The sequence below is a fragment of the Anopheles stephensi genome, chromosome 3 (assembly GCF_013141755.1).
Source record: "Anopheles stephensi strain Indian chromosome 3, UCI_ANSTEP_V1.0, whole genome shotgun sequence".
Taxonomy (NCBI): Eukaryota; Metazoa; Arthropoda; class Insecta; order Diptera; family Culicidae; genus Anopheles; species Anopheles stephensi.
The window spans coordinates 53,500,345-53,522,302 of record NC_050203.1 but is presented as its reverse complement, the minus strand read 5'-3'; the positions used below and the strand labels follow the sequence as shown (position 1 = coordinate 53,522,302).

Genomic DNA, 21,958 nt, shown 5'->3' with positions numbered 1-21,958 from the left:
GGCACTACAACCTCGAGAGGTCTTGGCCAGTCAGCCATTCCAGGCTATCTGTGACTTAATTTTCTCATAGCTTGATAGTCAGGCCAACGTTTAGAGGACGATCTGGATAGGATATGATCCCCAGTCCTGAAACATTGAGCTTTAACCTTCCAAGACTGTCGAGTCCTAAAGAAGATAAAGATATTCTGCACTAGGTTGTGCCGTTATGAATTTAAAAATTTAATTTTTTTGAACAATGGAAAAGATATTAATCTATTGGCATAAAAGAACCAAGTTTAAAGAGTATGATAAATTCATTAATGCCAGCTTTTTGATAATTAAACTAATACTTCTTTATGTTCTCTTGAAAAAATACTTTGGCGAAATAGTTCGAATTTTTACCGCATAACTAACAAGTTGCTAGATAATTAATGTCTACGATACTATATTTTTGGATTCATTCTTTATTTCAACTTAATAAATCATATGATGTTATTAGTAAAAAAACGAATGGTAAAAACAAAAACAATATGAAAAACATTACAAATAATAAAATGTAATGAACATGGAAAAACATAATTGAACAAAGATAAAGAAAGAAGATAAAACTGTTAACTAAACAACCAAACAGGAAAGTAAAATAGAAAATACTGGTGAAAGAAAATCATATGCAACAGGCAGCATTTTAAGAAAAACAAAGACCAATGAAACAAACAAACAAAGTTATCAACCGAGCTAAAAACAAAGCAGATGCAAACAAACATTCCATTCACCCACTTTCTACTGCTTTTCTATGCGGAAAATGTTTGCAAATGCAGAAAATCGTTCCTTGGGCTGAGGCTGATAAAAAAGTTTATTTTAATCAAGACCCTACACCACAATACCACCATCGCGATGCTCGGTGGAGCTGAGCAAAAGCGAATGGAAGGGAAAAAGAGGGCTGAAATTTATAAATAACTTCACCCTGCGGGAGTTCTAGTTTCCCAGGCTGCAACGGCCTGCTGCGGAAAAAAGGGAAAACAGTGGTGTTTGAAAAAAAAAAAATAAAAAAGGGAAAGCGGGGAGGGCAACCCGGAACACGATTGTGCGATAAGAATTAACAGGTTGAGCAAGTGCTGCTGATTCGTGTTATACTTTTCTTGCGCTTGTTGTTGTGTATTCTTCTTTTACTCTTTCTATTTTCACTACACTATGACCTCATCTTTAAGCGAACTACACTAAACGAAGGCATGCACAGCAATAACAGCTCCTTGTTTCCCACCATCTAGCTCAGTGTATTGCGCGTACAGGCACACATCGAGATAGATGCAATTAAAAGTTTAAATGCACTCGTGCATGTACATTGCCCACTCGCAGGAAGTAGTTGCGATGCTTTGGTCCGGGGTCCTTGGACGGTGTTGAAAGCTGACTCCGAGCTTCGATGCATCGCGCTGGCATCGAGGCCGACCGGTTGAGTGGCGAACGAGATGTAATCTGCGATAATATTTCCACACCGAGGAGGGCCGGCTAGTGATAATTTAGTGGCTAGCCGCCACACCCAAAGTGCAGTTGCAGGCAGTTTTTATTGTGCGAGGAAAATTTGTGAAAGTGCTCAGCCTCGGACCAGCGAAACCTTCTTGGCTTAATCAAGATAGATACGTAAGGATAAGAGGAGGGATTTTCTTCACTGCTAGACGATAATTGGCTTGATGGAAGGAAGCAAACGGTTCGCCTTGCAGGAAAAAGCTTTAAGACTCTTTAATGGTATCTTTTAAGAGAGTTAATTTAAATGGAAGCTCTTCAACACGACTCGTTCCATCTAGTAACGAAACCATTTGAAACAAATCAATTATCAGAGAGTAGATTGGGAATTCTAAAACACTCTCCAAAAGTGCTCGAGTACTTCAAATCAATTCGAAGCCTAATCCACTCGATCGATGCACCATCAATGAGCTCTTACCGCCTTAAAAAATGCGCCCGTTTCTGCTGTTACCATTATGCTAACGTATGTTTACCCGTGGACACCTCGATCCCGAGACTGTTGAAGTATCCACTGGATAAGTGCCTAGCTCTGGAGCGGCGCTGAAGGACTTTGTGTCATTAATTTTAAAATTACACCAAAACAAACACACAAACAACCACGCAGCTCTGGCCGCTTTGTGTGTATGTGCGATTTTTATATTGCACTTAAGCGTCCTTTTGCATCGTTGCGTACTTGAAGCAGCTTTTTGTCATCCCTTACCCGATCCGGTCCGGTTAAGCACCATCAGCACAGCACTTCCGAACAGCAACTCGGGACACGGGCATGGCATGGAGGTACATCACCCATCACTTTGCATCGATGTTTGCTTGCTGAGTGGTTCGAATTCCATCGAATGGCTCAAGTCCCGACCGTTTCGAGTGCTTTATACCTCTCGCTCACACATCGATCAAATGGTACAATTACTGGGAAGTGGGTAAGCAGCAAGCAACCCCCGGAAGCAACCCCGTTTCGAGACTCTCGACGCTCGTTCGTCGTGTCATTTGCATGTGTGACTTAAATGCTTGATCTCAAGAAGGTGTCACTGAAGCACAGGCACCATCGCTGTCGCAGTCGACACCACGAGTTGGAAGTTGTTGCAGGTTCCCCCCCCCCCCCCCCTTCCCTTCTCCGTGCAATCTCCTCTACCGTGATGTGGCGCACATAGTTCATTTTCGCGCCCATGCGGCTGATCGGTTGAAAGGTGCCATCAGACACCGCCGACCGACACACACACGGGATTGAAATTCGATGAATATGCATTATTAATCAAACAAACCCCATCGAAGAGCGCCGAATGCAGCATCTGTTGGGCAAGGAGCGTAAAGGGGTTAACGACTGATAACGCGACTGGTGCTGACATCTTTCCCGAGTGCCGGATGCTTCAAAACTTGATCGAGGTCCAGTACTGCGACAAGTGGAATTCGAATTTCAAGAGGAAATTGCTTGTTAGTTGAGACTGAAATACGTCCTAGGACGAAAATTGTACCATTCGGCAAAACGTTGCGTGTGGATACTAAACAAATAGGAAAATGCTTGTTAAATCAATGGTGAAGTCTCGTCCTCCTGTCTCATTGAGAAAGGGCGAGGTCTATTAATTAGAATTATGCATAAAATTATTAAGTCTTATGATAATAAAAAATAAAGCAGTTCCTTTTATAAAAATACGGTTACAATTGAAAACTGTTTGAAAACCTGGAAACGAAAGACGCTCGGTACTATAATGAAAAAAATGCATCGAGCATCCATATTTCCTACCTTAAGGCTCTAAACATCTGAAGACGCTGTATCACAGGTAGTGTCTTAATTGTACATCACCAGGATAAGGTTTGCATTGACAACATCCTAGACAACAGAGTCTAGGATAGGAAGAATTCTAAGAAATATGTCGTTGCTCGCAATATAATGGGATTGGTCAGAAATTCTCCGAACTGCAAAACATCTCAGTGAAACCATGTGCATGCGTCAGACTATTCAATCAAGGTGTGCGTTTGTCCTAGGTAACTAAAATCTTCAACACAAGTACGTCTAATCTGGCTTAAGATAATTAATTTAAATCTATATTATAACCTTTGCAACAGCAGTACTTGGTTTTTAGTCTTGATTTGCAATCATAGCGCCGTAAAGTATGCAATGTTCATGAATAAAGTCGTAACAAATAAATTAAAGCGATGAATGTGGGGAAGTAAAAATAAAAGTAAAAGCCTGCACATCTGCAGGCAACTATTTGAACAAAAAAATTCAATTTTGTTACTGAAAACCAAAAAAAAATCTCTTGTTTATTAACACGCATAATTTGGGGTAAATTCCAAAATGACGAAAAAAGATCTAAACCGAAAAATAGACCAGAAAAGCGTCTCGTTTTTCTTACTGAGTCCTTTGCGTATGGAAAGTTTCATTGGCATTGTAAAAAAACAATAAAGATTTCATTTGTTTTTCATTTTTTAAACTCAGCTTTAAAAATCTTAAAGCCTAAAGCGTCTGCTTCGGAAGGCGGCAAAGAACGAAAGTCAAAACATCTCCGATGCTTCCGTTCTCATTTAGCTACAGCTGTGCCCTGGTTTTATGCCTTCTGGGCAGAGATCCTTCCCGCACAGGAGTACAGATTTATTTCTACGCTAAGCAGATTTATCTGTCAAACTAGTTTGTTGCCATACATGCTGACTGAATACGTGTGTGTGTGTCCTTTTAATACACACAGGCCCACACTTCAGTCGGAGGGCGCACGCTGTTGGGAATTTTTACGGCTGTTCAATTTCATGCCCAAGAATGTTCCTGATGCTCTTTACGAATGATGCCCATTTTCCTGTACGGACCACGCTCGGAGTTTTGTGCTGGCTGACGTACGCGAAGAGCGAACCGAACAGTAACATTCTTATAAATTCATAATTTTATCGTTTTCGCGACCCCCAAAATGAAAAAAAGAGCGGAACAGGGAAAAATGCTGGCAGAAACGTTGCAGCAGTGCCGAGATTTTGTGCTTCGGTCAGGGACACGACACCCAACAAGCCAACCGAATGTGACACACATGATGACGACGACGAGGAGGAGGATGACAACAAATTTCCCCATTTTTCCCATTTACGGGTGAGCATGTGCGGGGGTTGAAGTGCGATGCCAGGGGGTTCGAGGAGCATGAGTAATTTATTATGCCACACATGAATATTTACTCAGTACGAAACGAATCCGTCACGATGTTTTACCGCCCATACCACCCTTCCCAATAAAATGAGAAAAGCCAGGAAAACGAAAATGCCTCACGAGTGCCGCTCAAACTGCCGGGCAAAGGGAGCAATGTCATGTCTGGCGTGTGGTAGTTTTGTGGATAAATCTGCTATCATTTTCTCGTCAGTCCAGCACGATTAGCCAGGGCTGCTGGAAACTGTAGCGCCAGCTTCCGAAAACCAACACCCCAGCCTCTCACTCACTCCGCCGAACAAAATGACGTTTGATGGACATATTCATACGAGGCTGGCGTCCCACGGAAGAACAACCACCCACCCCCGACTCTAATGCCGCATTCTCTCCTTGTTGGTTGGTGTTTTGCTGTTCCTCTGTTGCTTTCTTTCACAAAATGGGAGAACGCCTGGCAATGGGCTGAACTTTCCTATTCCGATCCACTTTGGACAGGCTGTCTGATTCGGTGAGATCTCTATTCTGGCTTTGGCAGCACTGTACACAGTACCGGGAATTAAGCGTGCGGTTGGCGCTTCTTCGTACATCAGCAGAAAACTTTAATGAGTTTTAATAATGAAAATGAATGTTGTGAGCAGCTAGCAGGAATGGTTACGATTTTGCGAGCATTTAGCAGTTTCTTAGTCACGTTGATGAAACCACGCGACAGGACAGACACATGTTTTCTAGCCTGACAGCCGCTGAAAGAGTTTATGATTGTAAGCGTCATTCGTGATGTATTTTGATTTTATTAAATTTTAAGAAGCATTAAAAACAATAAGCTGCCCTCAATGCTTCTCCTTTTGTTAGGGCTTCTAAGAGAGAGACTAGCTAGGTTGTTAGGGGCTGATCATGTCATGAGAGCGACACCGGCCGACAAAAGTCTGTAAAGTTTTTTTTAAGCTGTCCACATTGACAAAAAAGGCGTGGTAAGCCCCAACTGAGATGAAGTTATGGCATTGATGCGTCCATCAGAACGGCCAGGATAATCGATGGGCAGACGACACCGCTGGACCGTGAGCGGTATCGAGGATTGTTGCACCAAGATTTCCTTCGATTGCAGTGCCCGAAAAGTCAGTTTGTAAGCAAGTAAGACTGAATCAATGTTCCACATTGTCTCAAGGTTTCATAAAAACAAAGACCATGACTCTCCTCCGTAGGATTCCTGAGTGTATTTGGCTAGTGATCTGCTCGCAGTTTGCAAGCTACCAAGGCATCCAGCATTACTCAAAATATCCTCCTACCAAAATTGATGCCGGTTGCAAACAAAAATGCTTATCTCGTATTTTGAACAAACCCTCATTTATTCCTCCACCGATGCTCCTCCAATCGGATATAGAAAATATCTAAATTCCAGTTAGTTCGTAGCTTCCGGATGGAGAGGAGCATTTACCCAACAACTTTACCCAACAACCCACACGCTTTACCCAACAACCCACACGCTTACCGAATCTATTTTGACCAATCAAAACCAGTTGGTACAGTGATTAGCCGATGGCGTTGCAGGTTCTATCATACGTTATACACATGTGCAGGACCATTCGGATCAACCTGCAGCAAACCGTTCCGAATGCCTCAAAACCACTACACTGGATGCATTTGTACAAACATGGCCGTTCCCGGTGTTTCCCGGTGTCGAACTTTCCCCACACATGCACACCGAAATGCGGGCATTCGCCCCAGTTGCCGGAAGAATAATTGAAGCTTGATACGGTGGAGAGTAGTGATTTTAGGAACCGAAAACCAGAAGTAATACCATTAGACAAACAGCTGCAAATCGTGCTGATAGGATCGGTTGCGAGGTCTTTGCGGTGCACAAAATCGAACATCGGTCCGACGACTCCACTTCGTCGATCGATCGAGTCTTGCAATTTCCGGCCAAACTCTCTAAGAGAGAGAGTCGGTGATGTTGGGAGGTGCACATGCCTAAGGCGGTTTGACTGCTGCCAGACGTTTTCCCGACCCATATCGCGCTCTCTCTCTCCCGTCTCTGCGGTGTGCGTGCAAATGCTGACGAACGAATGCCGTTCCAGTTAAAGACTGCATTTGCCAAGTGACCGGATGTAATTTATTGAACTATGGGAGGTTATGGTTGAGGCTGCGGGGTATCAGCCACTGAAAACCTACTTCATTTGCCTGTCCAAATAAGATGATGCTTAGAACTGGTGGGGGATTGGAAAGGGCATCGCCACAGTACTGGCCGAGATGCACAGATTTAATGAAAATTCGGTCGAAACGAAAGAGGTTGAGGGGGATTATCTTTTTCGAATCGATTCGATTACGGTTCGGCCTCGGCCGGTGGGACTAGCGGTCGAATCGACGAGTACGCAATTGAGCATGATCCGAGTGTAAGCAAGACCATTTTGCCGGAAGTCTTGTTTGCTGGGTTAATTTTCTGGCAAGCACCAAACACTGCCCGGCAAGACGCTCGGTTGTCAGAGTGCAAACACAATTAACTGTTGATACTTTTCCTATGATGGACCGTATTGGCGATGTAAGTCAGGCCTCGCCGATACGCATTGTGAGTACGTAGAAGATGAAATTTTACATCGATGTCGTACAAATATTCGGTATGTAGCTCGCACGCACGTCTTCGTTTCGTAGCTTCCGCTCCCATGAGCACATGTTCACCTTTTATGTGGCACCATTCGGTGCCGGTGCCAAACAGACGGTCGCAATTTAAATAAAAAACATGTTTTAGCCACAAAACACCCGTCGTGCTATTCAAGCTCTTGGAGGTATATTCTGCCATGTAGCGAATAAGGATTTTTTTTCCTTTTCTTCACTCTCTAAATATTCCACACAACACGTGCGCATGAGATACTTGGCGCCAAAGAACATGCACAGGAAGCGGTCGAAGCGATAGCGGCCATACCATTTCCACAAGCTGCAAAAAATCGAAAAAACGAACGAAAAGCAGGAGGATGTGAGGCGGTACATAAAAATGTATGTTGCACCCACACACGTTGGGCCATTTAAAAGTGCCATTACTATCAGTGTAATCCACGAGCCAGCGATGCTGGCCCGTTGTGGGAAATGGTGGTCGTTCGCTTGCGTTGCGTCCATTTTTCACTGTTTCGCAACAAAACACACCACCAACACCAACACTTATCGTGGACTGAGTGTTCAGAATTGAAGCATGGCGGTCGATGAGGACAGAGGACAACGTTGGAGGGACATTTTATGAATCTACACAGACACACACATACGCGAAAGATATATAGACAAACAGAAGCAAATGAAAATAATCCTCGAAACTAGGACACTGGAGCACTGCGTCCGGTTGCCATATTTTGGGATGAAGTTTTGACCAGCTGGTTGAATTTTGTGGGAGACAAAGTAACGGTCGAGAAGGAAGAATTTTTGTCGATTAAGAATATTTCTTTATATTTTTATAAAACGTTGCCTCTAACTCTGAAGCAGCGCGCTGTCGGTTAAGCGACCTTAAATCAATTTAGTCTACACATCAAAAGTTGGCTAGAATGGCTTGTGATCTTTGCAGCTATATGACCTAACCTGTCAAGTATAATACTTTAGTTTAAGAATGACAATTGTACCAAAAATAACGGAATATTTAATCTATTTTCCAAAAGATCAGGAGGATCCTGCGGCCGAAGCGATAGCGGCATGACAGGTCCGGAGTTCAACTGTTATCCAAACCGCCTCCCCGTACGCCGGACTGACTATTCATCTACGGGTAAAATTAAGACACAGAAAGCCAAGAATGGTAAGCCGAGACTTCTCGATGTTGTAGTGCCAAGGAAGAAGAAGAAGTCAGAAACCGAAGGCCAAGACAATTTGGGTTTATAGCGATCAGAAGATGAAGTCTTCGAAAAGATACGTACAAAATGAAAATCGCTCAACCAGTACTTGTTAGTTTTTTTTTGTTTCCAAAGTCACTACAAAAATTCTTCGGCAGTTTCTAACTTCGAGGCTTCCTGACCACCAGGTACTTCTCTAGTTTACAGCAGTAAGGTGACGAAAAGAACGGCCCAATTTAAACGGCAAACAGCTATCATTACAGCAATGTTTATTCCGGGTTTGCTGATACTTTATAGAATAGCTATTGACGATCTGTTCTTCAGCCTGTACAGTATGCGCACAGAAGGATATTAAGGAAAGCAAGTTTGTGTTGTGTTTTGAGAGCGTCCATTGCATGGAAATATTTGACAGAATTCAGCATATCGAGTGCTGGAAACCGAAATCTTGCTTATATCCAAACGTTTTCGAGGATAAAAGCCCTCTTAGGGTATGACTTTATAATAGCAGATTGAACGATGAAGACCCCGTTGTGATAAAGTTCGTGTTCTCGGAATGCTTCTTGGCAATCCAGGCTTCCTCTCAGAATTACTATGTCTTGACAGTGTCCAAAGTGTTACGTGTAATAGGTTTCGTTGTTCGTGTATGTAAAGTGGTCAAAGATCCTATATGTTTAAAATCATTATTTTGCTCCCTAGCTTTCCCCATATTGAGTTTGCAAATTGTACATACATCAATTACGTTGGTCCCCTAATGTCTCTGTTCTGTTTTCTTTAAGTTTGCGATTATTAAATTTTATTACCTCTTTTTGATATTTATCATTCATCATGTGCGTAAGGTACGCCACTTTCTTCTTCTTGTCCAGCCTACAGGAAGGCAGTTTGGATGGCATTTAACCCCAAACGTTCCGTTTGGAGAACGGATCCTCTGTCGCCTCTATTCTCGGGCTGCCCCTGTGACTTTATTGACAAAAAATCGAAAGAAATTAAGCTATCGTATCAAATCTGTTCACCTACCAAACTCACCAAACTCTGTTACATCTACCACCCAAATTGCTTGCTAAGAAACGCTCGATTTCTTCCTTGAAATATTGCTTTATTTTTTCAATTTAACTTAAATTCCTGGACTTTCAGGGTTTGAAGCAGAATAAATTATACTATCTTTGAGTTCAGTATTGAACCAAAACAAGCGAACATCTTTTTAAGTTACTGCGATGAGTAGCTCATGGCAGTGATTTGGCGATGCTCTCTCGTAAGAGTTCGGTAAAAAAATATCCTTTTTCTCCACACTGTATTTCAGCATCGTGCCAAAAGAAATGGAACATACCACTGGCCATTAAACCGATGCAGTGTACACCAAACACCAACACTACCACTACTGGGAAGCAATCTCACATAAAAAACGGTTTTCCCAACACACGCCCCACCGAAAAAACCTTCCCCTTTATCCCCCACCACAACCAAAAGGAAAACCGGTGCAAAGTAATTTATAGTTTTAGAATGTGTTTATTTAATTTGTTCGCATTAATTTTTAATTTTCATTTTGCGAAATCGTTTCCGCAAGTATTTTTCGACTTTCGGACCCCCGTTTCGGTCCGGAAGCTGCCGTGATGTTTGCGCAACATACAGCGCGCGCGAGAAAGGGCACTTTCACATTGCTTGAAAAGGGCTCTGACCATCGTCAGACGAACGGCTGAATAAACAAGCACAGAGCACAAAACAGCACACCGGGAAAAAAAATGCTTCTTCCTTCAACGCAACGTGAAAGCCGCACACTGCATCGGAGTTGTACACTGCACAAAACCGGGTGGATTGCACTTTGGGTTTTTTGGGGTGAGGTTGTTTTTTTATTCTGTTTTCGTTTCGTCGTTCGTTCTTTTATGCTGCTGCCACTCAATGGACTAGGGCCTCGGTGGGCCGATTGTCGGTTTTAGGGAGCATGTTTTTATTTTGAAGCTCTGTTTGAATGCCTTCGCCATCCATTTGGTGGGTTTGGGAAGCTTACGTTACAGGAACAGCTCCATTGCTTGTGTGTGTGTGTGGGTTTCGTGTTTTAATAAACTCCATTGAAGTTGAATGAAAAATATAGTGCAATAAGCAAAGTTCCACTAAACTATTTACACGCTGCGAACGGAAAGCTCAAAGCACTTCAGCAAACATTAAACCTTAACCTTTCGTTGTCACATCGAGAGCAGCACAGGAGACTTCACTCCTTTCAGGGGAAAATGTTTTTCGTCTCCAGGATTTTTGCTGCACTTCCACCTTCACGGCACACCGAGCAACATGTCAGTGTGTCTTGGCAGCAGCGAAGTGAAGAAAAAGCACTCAGGCGAAGCATTATGATGCCGGCCGTACCCTCGGGACCTTGTTGCTGTTTGGACAAAGGATTCACATTCCCAGGCTCATTCACAGCAGCACGGCGATTCCTTTTTCGCATTGTTGTACCTTTTTTTTTCATTTTTGCTTTCACAGATTTGTCTCGTTTGCCGGCGCTTTTTAGCACCCTTCCCTCGCCTGGTCCCACGTACGTTTCGTTCATTATTAGTCTCCCAGCAGCGCGCAGTTGCATCAGGCAGGCCGAAAAGCCGCGTTCGGAGAAAGATAATTCTCATAATGAGCACCATTTTGCCGTCATGCTCGCACGGTACACGTTGCCGCACACACAATAAACAGCGAGACACGTGGTGTCTTCTCCGATCTCCACCATCAACGACCCCAGTCGTACCGCATGGCCCCGCGAAAGGAAGTAAACATCATTGCCTTTTTCACGCGGGCAAGTTATACCTGATTCTGTTCGCTGTTGTTTTTTTCCTGCAGCAGGAAAAAGAGGAAAAGCTTTGAAAGCAGCTTACGGAGTTGGAATCTGTGGCGCAGCTTTGGTGAAAGTACATTTCGCATACATTTCGCTCGCGGCACACGCTGCCGGTGGCAAGAAGCGGATAGTAGAGAATTTCATAAATAGACCAAACTGAGACTCCACTGCTACCCTCTTTTCCTCTACTGTCTCTCCATCGGCTCTTGAAATGCCTGATGAGGCACGGTGAAGAAGTTTGCAGGCAACGACTATCCCATTTCAACCGCCACTGACTGATGCTGTGACTGTTACGAAAACCCATTGCAAACAGCGATCGCTGCTCGCTGCTAGAGCAACCAGAGCCACCGACCAACCGGCGAAAGTAGTTTGCCAAAGGTCTTTTACCTTCATCGCACATTGTCCTCGGATTTTCCACCTCGGCCCGGCTGCACACAAGAAGGTGGATTATTATGCACGTCGGGAAGCAACACCGCCAACTAGAAGTCTATCTTTTATGAGTATTTCGGTACACACGGTGAACGCTTTCTTCGTGGAAAGGAACAGAAAAAAAATTTGCGACTTTTAATATGCCGGTGTCTAAGAAGGGTAGCCAAACGATATCAAGCATTCAAGAGTGTTGAGTGATGTACCTAATGACTCCAGGACTGCTCCCGTACATTCGATTGAAGCCCAAGACATATGATTTTTTCACCATCTCCATTCACAGTTAATTACCCCCGCATTTATGTGTCACTACGATATCGTAACGATATCCATCTTAACCGTATCGAAGCAACACATTGGTTCACCCGACACACCGGTTTGGCAGTCTGTCAAAACTGTCCAACATCATTACTCCGAACGGTTCGAAGAAATACGAAATACCTATTGACCATTCCTTGCTTCGAGAGCCTCCGAAGCTGAACGACTCTGCCGATAACGGGCGAAATATACTCGACGCACACAGACGAGTAAGATGCCGGATCGTCCTGGTTGCCACTTGATTGCTTATTATATTTGGCTCGGCTTTATTTTTTGGACGGTCGAGTAAGAGAGAGAGAGAGAAATGGGAAAGGTCCGAGAAAACGGAAAAGGAAATCAATTAAGCCAGTTGAACGCCTGTCCAGTTGGATGGGGTTGACCATCCAGGGATCAGAGAAGTTCTTGGGCGGATCTTCTTATGTCCGATGCACACCACTACCGCTGACTGTCATTTCAATGTGCAGTGACAGCGCCACTAGACAAGCGGACAAGCTCTCATAGATAGTGCATTTTGCGTCTTTTTGTTGAGTCTCTTCAGAGGTATCTCGAAAGTCTCAAGAAAAACATTCATATTTATTAATTGAAATTACACAACTGGGGATCGTTGCTGACTGTTCACTCGGCACATCACACTTTTTCTTGTTCCCGAGCAAAGCTTTACTCGAGCAAAGCGTTAAAGGCAAAAGGACATACTAGAATATGATATCCTTAAAGATGCAAGAGACATTCTTCAGAATGTTCCCATTCAACACAGCCAGCGTTCTTGGAAAAGTCAACATTTTCACTTCTCATTCCCAGTTCCCTGCTTCTAAGCAAACGGTCTATTAAGATGGCATAAAAGCACGACCATCATCCCCAATTCTAGAATGACAGGCCTATTTATCTTCGGTGCCTTTCGGGCAAACAAATATAAATATATTTTTGGCTGCGGTTATTTATCTATTGTTTCTTGCTGGCTCTAGAAATACGCAGCCGGAGATGGAGAGATACATTCTCGCCTGCCAACACACCGTCTCGTTGGACACGATAAAGCTGTCAACGCGTTTTGTCCTCTATTCACCACCGGCTGACAGCTCTTCCGTTGTGATGCTTTCCGGAGGGAGCGTGCTGTCCGGGGAGGTTGTGTGTGTGTGTGAGCTGCCGAACGTTAATGTTTATTTCCTTCCAAAATATTCAGTTTTTGTCCCAAGAAAAAAAGCTCTATTTCAACGACCTTTCGGAAGCATCTCTACGAGAGACTTAGAGATTGCGGATTATAGACGGGACGAGAATAGGCCGTCACCGGGAGGTGAGATATCGCTTTGATGCGGTAAGGTTTGGGATTTAATAATTCAAGTTCAACTGGTCCGATTTTTGGCCAAAGACGTCACCGAGCCTCGCAAGAAGCAGAGCCTTATCTTGGAGCGGAAAACGCTACCAACTTTCGGTCGCTGTTTTTGTGGTTTCTTCCCGTTGTTTGTGGGGGAACAACCACGGGAATGAACGGAAGATGAAATGAGTTTTAGCCGCTAATCTGAACCTTATGAAAGGCTTTGATGTAGGATTTTCAATCAATTGAACCTTTCTGCCCTTGTCGATCTTCTCCCCGCCCCGTGGTCTTCTCCCTCCCCGTCAACATACTCTCTGACACTCGCTTCTGTGGGGAAGGCTTTTATCCGGAACTACCCGAGCTAAAAGTTGCCCCCGGTTGGGGTGAGTGTTGGATTATCGTGCGACTGGTGGAGTGTTTCTTTTCAGGGTTCGTATTTGCTGGCAACGGAGATGGCATATATCCCATGCTCTTCGGGCTTTTTGTCTTGCTTACCCTGGCCGAGGCCGAGAGTTGTCGATTGGAAACGGTTGAATGATTCAGGCTTTTGCTTCGGTTCGCTTCGAAGCTTAATAAACAAGCGAAAACTTCTGCACAAATCACAAGTCAGTAAAGGCAAACACACACACACGCTCACCACAAAGAACGAGGCAAGTGTGGGAGAACTAAGGACAGGAAATGAATGGAAGGATCCAGACTGGTAGATGAAATCTTCAAGAGTATATCCGCTTTCCGAATCCCTCGGCTTGGAATGTGTGCTGGTGTAGGGCAGGGCTGGCTAAGGTAGGCGAGCTGGGCGATGTTTCCTTCCTATGCTAAACTAATAAATAAAGGAAAATTTATAGGCTTGAGACAGCGTCACTCGAGCCCTCCCGGATGTTGATCGTACGGAATATTGATCGGGTCTTTTATCTTCTTCCAGGCAGACAGGCCGGCTAGGGAGACTGGGAATGCTCCGGGAGGCGGTTTCATGTGGCACCAAAAGCGGAAGGTTATATGGGAGGAAAACCCGACTGGGAAAGAAAAAAAACAAAAACTGCTCTGTGGTGAGAGACTGACGGGTAGGTCGGGGCCAATGTCAGATAGCATTCGTTTCCTTTCGATTTTCCTTATTTATATTGATCGACCATCCTTTCCCGGCTGGGTGGGTTGTCGCTTTTTGCCTTCATGCGCTCGGTGAGCAAAACCAGTTCTCTGTGGGTTTCCGGTATCAGCCTCCTTTCGGGAGGGGAAAATAGGAGCGATAAACACAACACCAGTGCCAAGAGGAAAGTCATGATTTTACCCGAATGCCTTGCGTACGGTCGCCACGCGATCCCTTGGACGCACGGAAATAAAGTGACATTATGGAGAGGTTATCTTATTGAGTTTAGCATTTCAATTGATAGATTACGCTCTTTCGGAGGTTTCGGGACTGCTGTTTTTGCGCCATCCGGGAAGCATATCTTAGCGCAAAGAGACAGTTTCGGACAGTTTTTGCTCTTTTTAATTCGCTTCGAAAAAAGGTGGAAAAGGCTGACGGCACATTTAAATGAAAATGTATCGTAGCAGCAGCTTAAGCGGTTCGGTTCAGATAAAATGCGAGAATGAGGCGTTGCTATTCAGCGCAATAAATACGGTCAGATCACGGCAAGGGATCTGTTTAGTTTCAGATTCGTCTTGTCAAACGTTTCGCAGCATGAAGGCAGAGTCGGTTAAATGATTTTTGTACGGCATGTTTTTCGTCCCTATCACAATCACAATCGAAAGGTTAGTGCATACTTACAGATTATAATGTACATCCGCCATGTTGGGGCGATGGCTGAGTGCTGCCTTCAGGGCCTCCTTGGCTTCCTGATAGCGGCCCTGCGCACTAAGGACACTTCCTAAATTTCCGAGCGCTGCAATGAAAGGGAAAAAGACAAAAACTTATTTAACTTCACTCATTAACGGGTAGTAAGGAAGAATAAGACAAATGTTCGGTTTGTAAGAGAGAAAAACAAAACGGAAAAAGTACCCGAAAAACGTTAAAAACCCCTTTTTTGCAGGGAGGTTTTTGGACACGTTTTTTTGCGCTCCTTACTTCTACTGCGGGCGGAACAGTGGTGTGAAGTGCAGCGAAACGAAGGTAACGACGAACGGTGTTGATAACAATGCAATTAGGGAAATTATCAGTCACCCAAAAAAAAATTGCCAAATGCCCCAGATGCCCTTTTCCACAGCAACATTAACAGAAATTACCATCGCTTCCATCATCGTGCCAGGTAATGGTGACGATGGAAAATTACTCCTTTTTTTGTTCCATTTTAAATCACCTGTAAAGGGATCCTTTTTGTTGAATTGTACATTTTTGGGATGGTTTGCTTTGAAAAATAATATTTAAAAGATGAACAGAAGAGAGTGTTTTAAAAACAGAAAACAAAGCATTTTAGACTAATTCTTCCCTTCCTTAATAATTCCCTTCCAAAAGTGACAGTCACGTCGGCTAACCGCAAAGAATTTTATCAATAAAGCAATCGAATTTTCCACCTCACCAAGCGGAACGAACGAGAACGGATTTTGCTAACCAAACACACTGATGTCCCTAATACCTGTCAAACTGGTTACTAAACGAAGGTAACCTTGGCCTTCACTTAGCGTGACTGGCAGTACGGAACCGAGCGAACCTGTGCATTGACCCTTTCGGCTTCTTATCGGACCCGTTCAAGGACACTTTGCTGAAAAACTTTTCTTAAACATTGTTCAACCCACTTCGCGTTGGTCGTTGTTGGAAAAACGAGTTTTCACAAAAGGTTAACAACATGTCAAAGTGTGATGAGGGTAAAATTGCTTGCCATTGCCAACTGTACGCAACATGTCTGGGATGGTTTGTCTGTGTGACAATTGTTTTGAGGGTTCAAATAAAATAATGTGGAGAAAATATTGCTAACGTTCGATTGGATATCGCAACAGCTTTGTTCAACAGCCCTTTTTTATACATTTATCATAATCTGTAAGAGACTGAATAAGCATGTGCTGCGCATTGGCTGTTAACTAATAATGCACAACACAATATTTGAGTTCATCCTCGTTTTCCAAAAATGAGTGTATCCGTTCTGGAATTTGAGTTTTATCCTATAAAAATGTTGTTTTTATCATTTTATTACGGTATAGTGCACTGCGGAGGGCATTTTAAGAATTCGGTAGTTTTGAGAGAGTGAAATTTTCACAACTCTATCCGATTCTCTCAAACAGTTACTCTAAATGTTTACCCTTGGTTTATGTCGGCTGTAGATACTTTTAATTTAATTTTTGATCGAGTGACATAAAATATTTTATTTCTTTTTGTTCTTATTCAATCCTCGGTATCACTCACGGTCTAGCTTCGTCGTCTGCCAATCCATTAACATGGCTGTTCTGGTCGATGCCTCAATGTCATCACGATGCCATCTCAATTTGGGCCTACCACGCCTCCTTTGTCGTTGTGGACGGCTTTAAAGGTCTTTACGGACTGGGTCGTCCGGTGTCATTCTCAAGACATAGCTAGCCCACCGAAGCCCGGCGATTGTAATTCGCACTATGGTGAGCTTAACCTGCAGTTCATAGACCTCGTAATTGATACGGATTTTGAATATTCTTTCACTCATATGGGCCAAAATTCATCAGTTTTAGACGGAGTCAAAGTCAAAGACAGAGGCGAATGTGAGTACTAGGACTATACATATTCTACACAGTTTCAGCTTCATTCGTCGAGACAGGTATTTAGAGTAGAAAAGTTCCCTTAGACTATAGTATGATAGAGTAGTAAGTCGTACCGTTGCGCGTTACTCGACATCAGTATTGATATCGGTGCTGACTTTTGACCCAAGACGGGTGAAGATGGGGATGATTTCGAAGGAGCGGTGAGCGATCTGTACATCACCCTTACTATCCGTACCTATCCATACTGCAAACTCTTTGTAAAGTAATACTAGAATCACTTCAAGGGCAAAAAATATTAAAGAGCAGCACAGCAAAAATAATGAAAACTATAAGGCAGATAGAAACTAACAAGTTCGTGAAAGTGCTTAAAACAACCTCTATAGTTTTAGCTTGGGTGAATATAAGGCAGTTGGATCTTAACACGCCAAGACTTTATAGTCTAAATCCTGCTTAATCAAAGATAACTTGTTTTCGTGAAGGACGGCCTGGCCTTATAACTTCAAATTATTAATAAATACACTTTTTTTATTCATAAGGAACGACCTGGCCGTATTGCTTAAAGCTAAATTACAAAAATAAGTACAATTCACGATGGTTTGGAAACATTTCCTTCTCCAAACCGTGAAAGGGCACCTTATCCCGGGTGAGCTCGGTTGTAATAAATTCACTTCACATTCACAAATATATTCACTCCATTACAGTGGTATGGAGACATTTCCTACTTCAAAGTGTGAAAGGACACCTTTTCCCCGATGAGCTCAGGGAAAGATTAGTTTTTAAATATTAAAACTGTTTAGCGCCTTGAAAAGTTTAATCATGATCATTTTGACTAAATACATCCATCATAAAGGACAGGAGTTCAAATCCCATCCGGGTCGTTCCTACGAAGTGAGGACTGACTATACAACTATGTGGTGTCATTAAGTCTGGTAAGCCAGAAATGGCAGGAAAGACCTAAAAGACAAAAAGAAGGAAATTTCATACATATCATTCTGAGCTATAGTAAACAAACTTCTAATCCCTTTTGAAAATTCATTAAAGCTATTATTATAAGTTCACCAACAACCTTCATCAGCATTTATCTTTAAAGTTCCCTCAATCGAGTTCCAATTCATCACCAACCGACTCTTGCTCTGCTCTGCAGAATGTAGAAAATATTTCCCAAAATCGTACGCTTAAATCATTCATTCCTTCCAACAATTGCACCACATTCTCTCGCTCGCTTTACTCCCTTACCGATCATTAGCTTCAGCACGCCAACCAACGTCGGGCGAGAAAACAAACGGAAAAACTGGAACGTAATTAGTTCCATTAGACATTCTTCTAACCCGTTCTATTGTGGGTAACGATGAACGCAGCACGAGAACATCGCTACCCCTACGCTTGCTCTACTACAGCTCACTGATGGTAATGATTTGAGGGTGAAATTAAGCACCGAAAATCTACATTTCAGTAAGCGCCATTTTTCACCACCGTACAACCACCACCATTTGGTTTGCCGAATCTGTGGACAGAAGACTTTAGTGCAACTTTGCCTTCTTTCATGGTTCACACGTGCTCCCCCGGCACTCCTGGAGCTGCAGTAGTCGGTTGGTGATGTTTGGGTGGAGATTTAATCACGTGCAGTTTCCTCACCCGAATTTGTCTGGAATCGAGATGTTCTGTTGTACCTTTTTGTAAAGGGGAACACTTGCCCGCACACACGCTCCAATTGCAGTGAAGCAGACGTTCCAAGTAGGATATCCCGATGCCGAAGAAACCAAACTCCAAACCAAGGTCATAAATTTGCTCCATTTTCTCTTGCTCAGGATGGCTACTGAAAACCATCCACGAAAGAAATCTAATGTTTCCAGCAAGAAGAAATTAAGATTGTTTGCAGTTGAACGCGCTGTGCTTGCACGTAGCCACACAGCTGCAAGTAACGCCTATTACGCTGTGCGGCGCCGTGAAATGATACCGCTCTCGTGAAGTACAAAGAACCGACTCGTTCGAGTTTCCCATCATATTCGAGCAAACACACCCGCTCACCCATGGTCCATATGTATTGGTTTGAAAAAGTTAGTACCAAGGCCAAATTGCTAAACAAGCCAGCAAAGCAGTGCAAGTGAACATGGAGCCTTTGCAAGATTTAATTAATTCACACTCTGTGTGCAATCTCCCCGAGTGTGAGTGTGAGTTTGGTGTAAAAGAACCAGCCCTAAAGTGCTAAAGGTTACCTTGTGCATATGTATGTTAGGAGCTACACACACACACACAGCGAAAATCGGGGAAAACTGCTAACTAAGGACATTTTTTATCGACACTGTAAGGAAAACCCATTTTTGCAGTACTCAAACGCCGAAAGTGAGGCTGCGTTCAAGGTGCGCTGTTGAATTTACCATTAACCTTTTTCTTTACCTTTCCACCAGGTTGGACAGGTATTTTTAGTCAGCAGAATATCAGGCCAAGCCCTGATCGTCGCCAACCCGCCAAGCAGCAGCCCACCGTCGAGCGGTAGCCATAAATTACCTTCTGGCTTGTGTGCTACAGTAAATAAACGCCACACATGGTGATTTGGTTGACTCGTGCCCACCGAAACACCGTGCCCGCGTACACCCCTTATCATGTGGTGCGATTTTTAAAAAAGAAAAAAGCTCACACCGACCGAAAGCTCCGGCGCCGTGGTCGTGCGAGGCGTGTAAGGAAAAATCGCGTCCTGTAAGCAAAACGCCCATCCTCGGTGCGTGCCGTGTAACGAAGAGGGTACGGATTTAACGAAAGAACCAAAGCCACGAATAGCAAGAAAGAAAAAAAAAATCGCACGGAAAACGTAACTCTACCAGCAATTTCTTCGCTTCATACGGTTAAAACAGAGCCATTGCGATTGGGGGCAGAAAAGAAGTACGGAACGCAACAAAAAATCAGCACCTGTCATCAGAATTCAACATGGTGTGATGGAAGGACGGTACCGCGGCGTATGTAACTTTTATTTTCACGATTCCGTTTAAAGATTGGCTTGATTTGATACGGAAAGACGGGAGAGACGAGGGTACAGGGAGCCGATATCTTCGAAAAATCCTTCCCATTCACCAGCAGAAGGCAAACGGATGGTTTTCCGTGTGTGGTCGGAGAGATTGGTGCGAAAATTTATGCTGATTGAAAAGAGATGAACTTCTCCCCGGGGCTGTTTGTTAAAGGTGGGCCCTTCGTCGTCGTCGTTTGAGCGGTCCATAAATAAGGCTTAGGCCCACCGACGGCACGGTACAACCGGATTTTGATAAGGGTACGCCACCAAGGGTAACCCGTCGTACCGATTCAGACGATACGATCAAAATCAATTATAATGTACAAAACAAATGTTGAAATATGAATCGAGCCTTTGTGAAACTGGCGTAGAGTTTTCTCCCAGAACCATTATGGAATTCCCACTTGATGAAATTTGTTCAAGAGGCATTTGTTCTGAGTGAGAGAAAGAGAGTGAACGGAGGTCCTTTTTTAATGTTTTTTTTTTACACATACCGCCCCCCGTGAGGTGGGGTTCTTCGCATTTGATAATGTGGAAAACTTTACTTTCACTAAAAACCCTTTTTCCGCTGGCAAAACCAAATCGACCTTCATCGAGCTTCATTGCTCGGTGAAGACCGTGGGGACGTGGGAGTGGAACACGTGTAGTGCTGTGGGGACTAAGGGATCGTTTACTTTTGTGCCGAACGGTAGCAGCAGCAACGATGCGCTGCTACTTCATTAAATCAACAAATTTACTACGACTTCATCGAGATGGCCCCATGAGCGAAATGAAGTGTTAGGATGTGAGCTTTTTATTCCCTTCTCGGGTGGATGGGATGGGAAAATTGGTTGAAAGTTAATTAAACCCATTAATGGACTTTCAGATTGTATTTGCGATACTTTGGTTAATAGTGAAAAGTGGGCAGCAGTTGGTTAAGCGATGCGATATGGAAATCGTAAATTTAAGATTACAATTAAGTAACAGAACAACTTTGTATTTTACTTGTATTAATACTTTAAAAATATTTAAAAAAAATCGTTTTTCAACATTTTATATGTTATCATAGATGCTTGTCATCGTCACATTAGTCATGCGATTGCCACCCAAAAAAGGGCGATAACAAGCGAGAGATAAAACATATGCTACGCTGTACGTGACAGTTTTACGCGACTAAGCAATTCCGTTAAACCAGCAGAGTTCGTGACAGTTTATTGGGTGGCAGCAAAAGGCTAACCATTACTCGTTTGAATGTTTTGCTGTAAAATTTCAGCACTTTTTTACTAGAAATTTGTTATACCGATAAGGTTTAAAACTCGAATGTTTGTCCTTTAACAAGAACTTAAGATTTAATGCTTGAATCATGCATTAAGTATAGGATAGCCTAGATAGAACAACAATCATCACCTCCTTTTAATAATTTATCTTCAAGCGAATACATGTCCTGCCATTCGCGACCACCATATTTGTCAAACCACAAGTAACAGTTCCCATCCAACTGCAGTTTTTAATAGTTTCATATAGATTTTAAGGAGCATAGTAGAATGGACGGTGGTGGTTCCGTGGTAAAGGCGACAGCGACGCCAGTCTCGGAATACGGCAGGATTGGGGTCGCTGTCGCCTTTCCAGCCAGACCATCCAGACCGCCTCCCCGTACGTAGGGCTTGACTCCTTGGCTACGGGTAAATTCAAGTTACAGAAAGCCAGAAATGGCAGGACGAGACCTCTCAAGGTTTTAATGCCAAGGAAGAAGTAAAATGGACCATAGATTCACTCTATGATTAGGTACTAAGGAGAGGCGCTCCTAATGTTTGAGAAACTCTTGAATCTCTCGCAGTGGAATCGATTCACAGAAGCTAAAAGAACCGAACTAAATTTCAGCTGGAATAGCACAATGATTCCAATATTTTCAAACGTCTCTTGTCTAACGATATCTTAAGATCATGCCTGCCAATTTTGGTTAACTGGACTTAATGATACCACGTAGTTGAATAGTCAGTCTTCTTTACGAGCAAATGGTCCGAATAGGAATTGATCCTTG

At 43.3% G+C, this 21,958-nt stretch overlaps 1 protein-coding gene across 3 annotated transcripts in view; it reads right to left on the bottom strand.

Annotated features, from left to right (window-relative positions):
• Positions 1–21,958, bottom strand: part of LOC118513242 (protein O-mannosyl-transferase TMTC2) — a 179,224-nt gene that overhangs the window by 36,700 nt on the left and 120,566 nt on the right. For all 3 annotated transcript variants that reach the window (XM_036058798.1, XM_036058799.1, XM_036058800.1), the window contains exon 6: positions 15,040–15,154. In XM_036058798.1, coding sequence (XP_035914691.1) covers positions 15,040–15,154 — 115 coding nt within the window. The remainder of the gene's footprint in view (positions 1–15,039; positions 15,155–21,958) is intronic.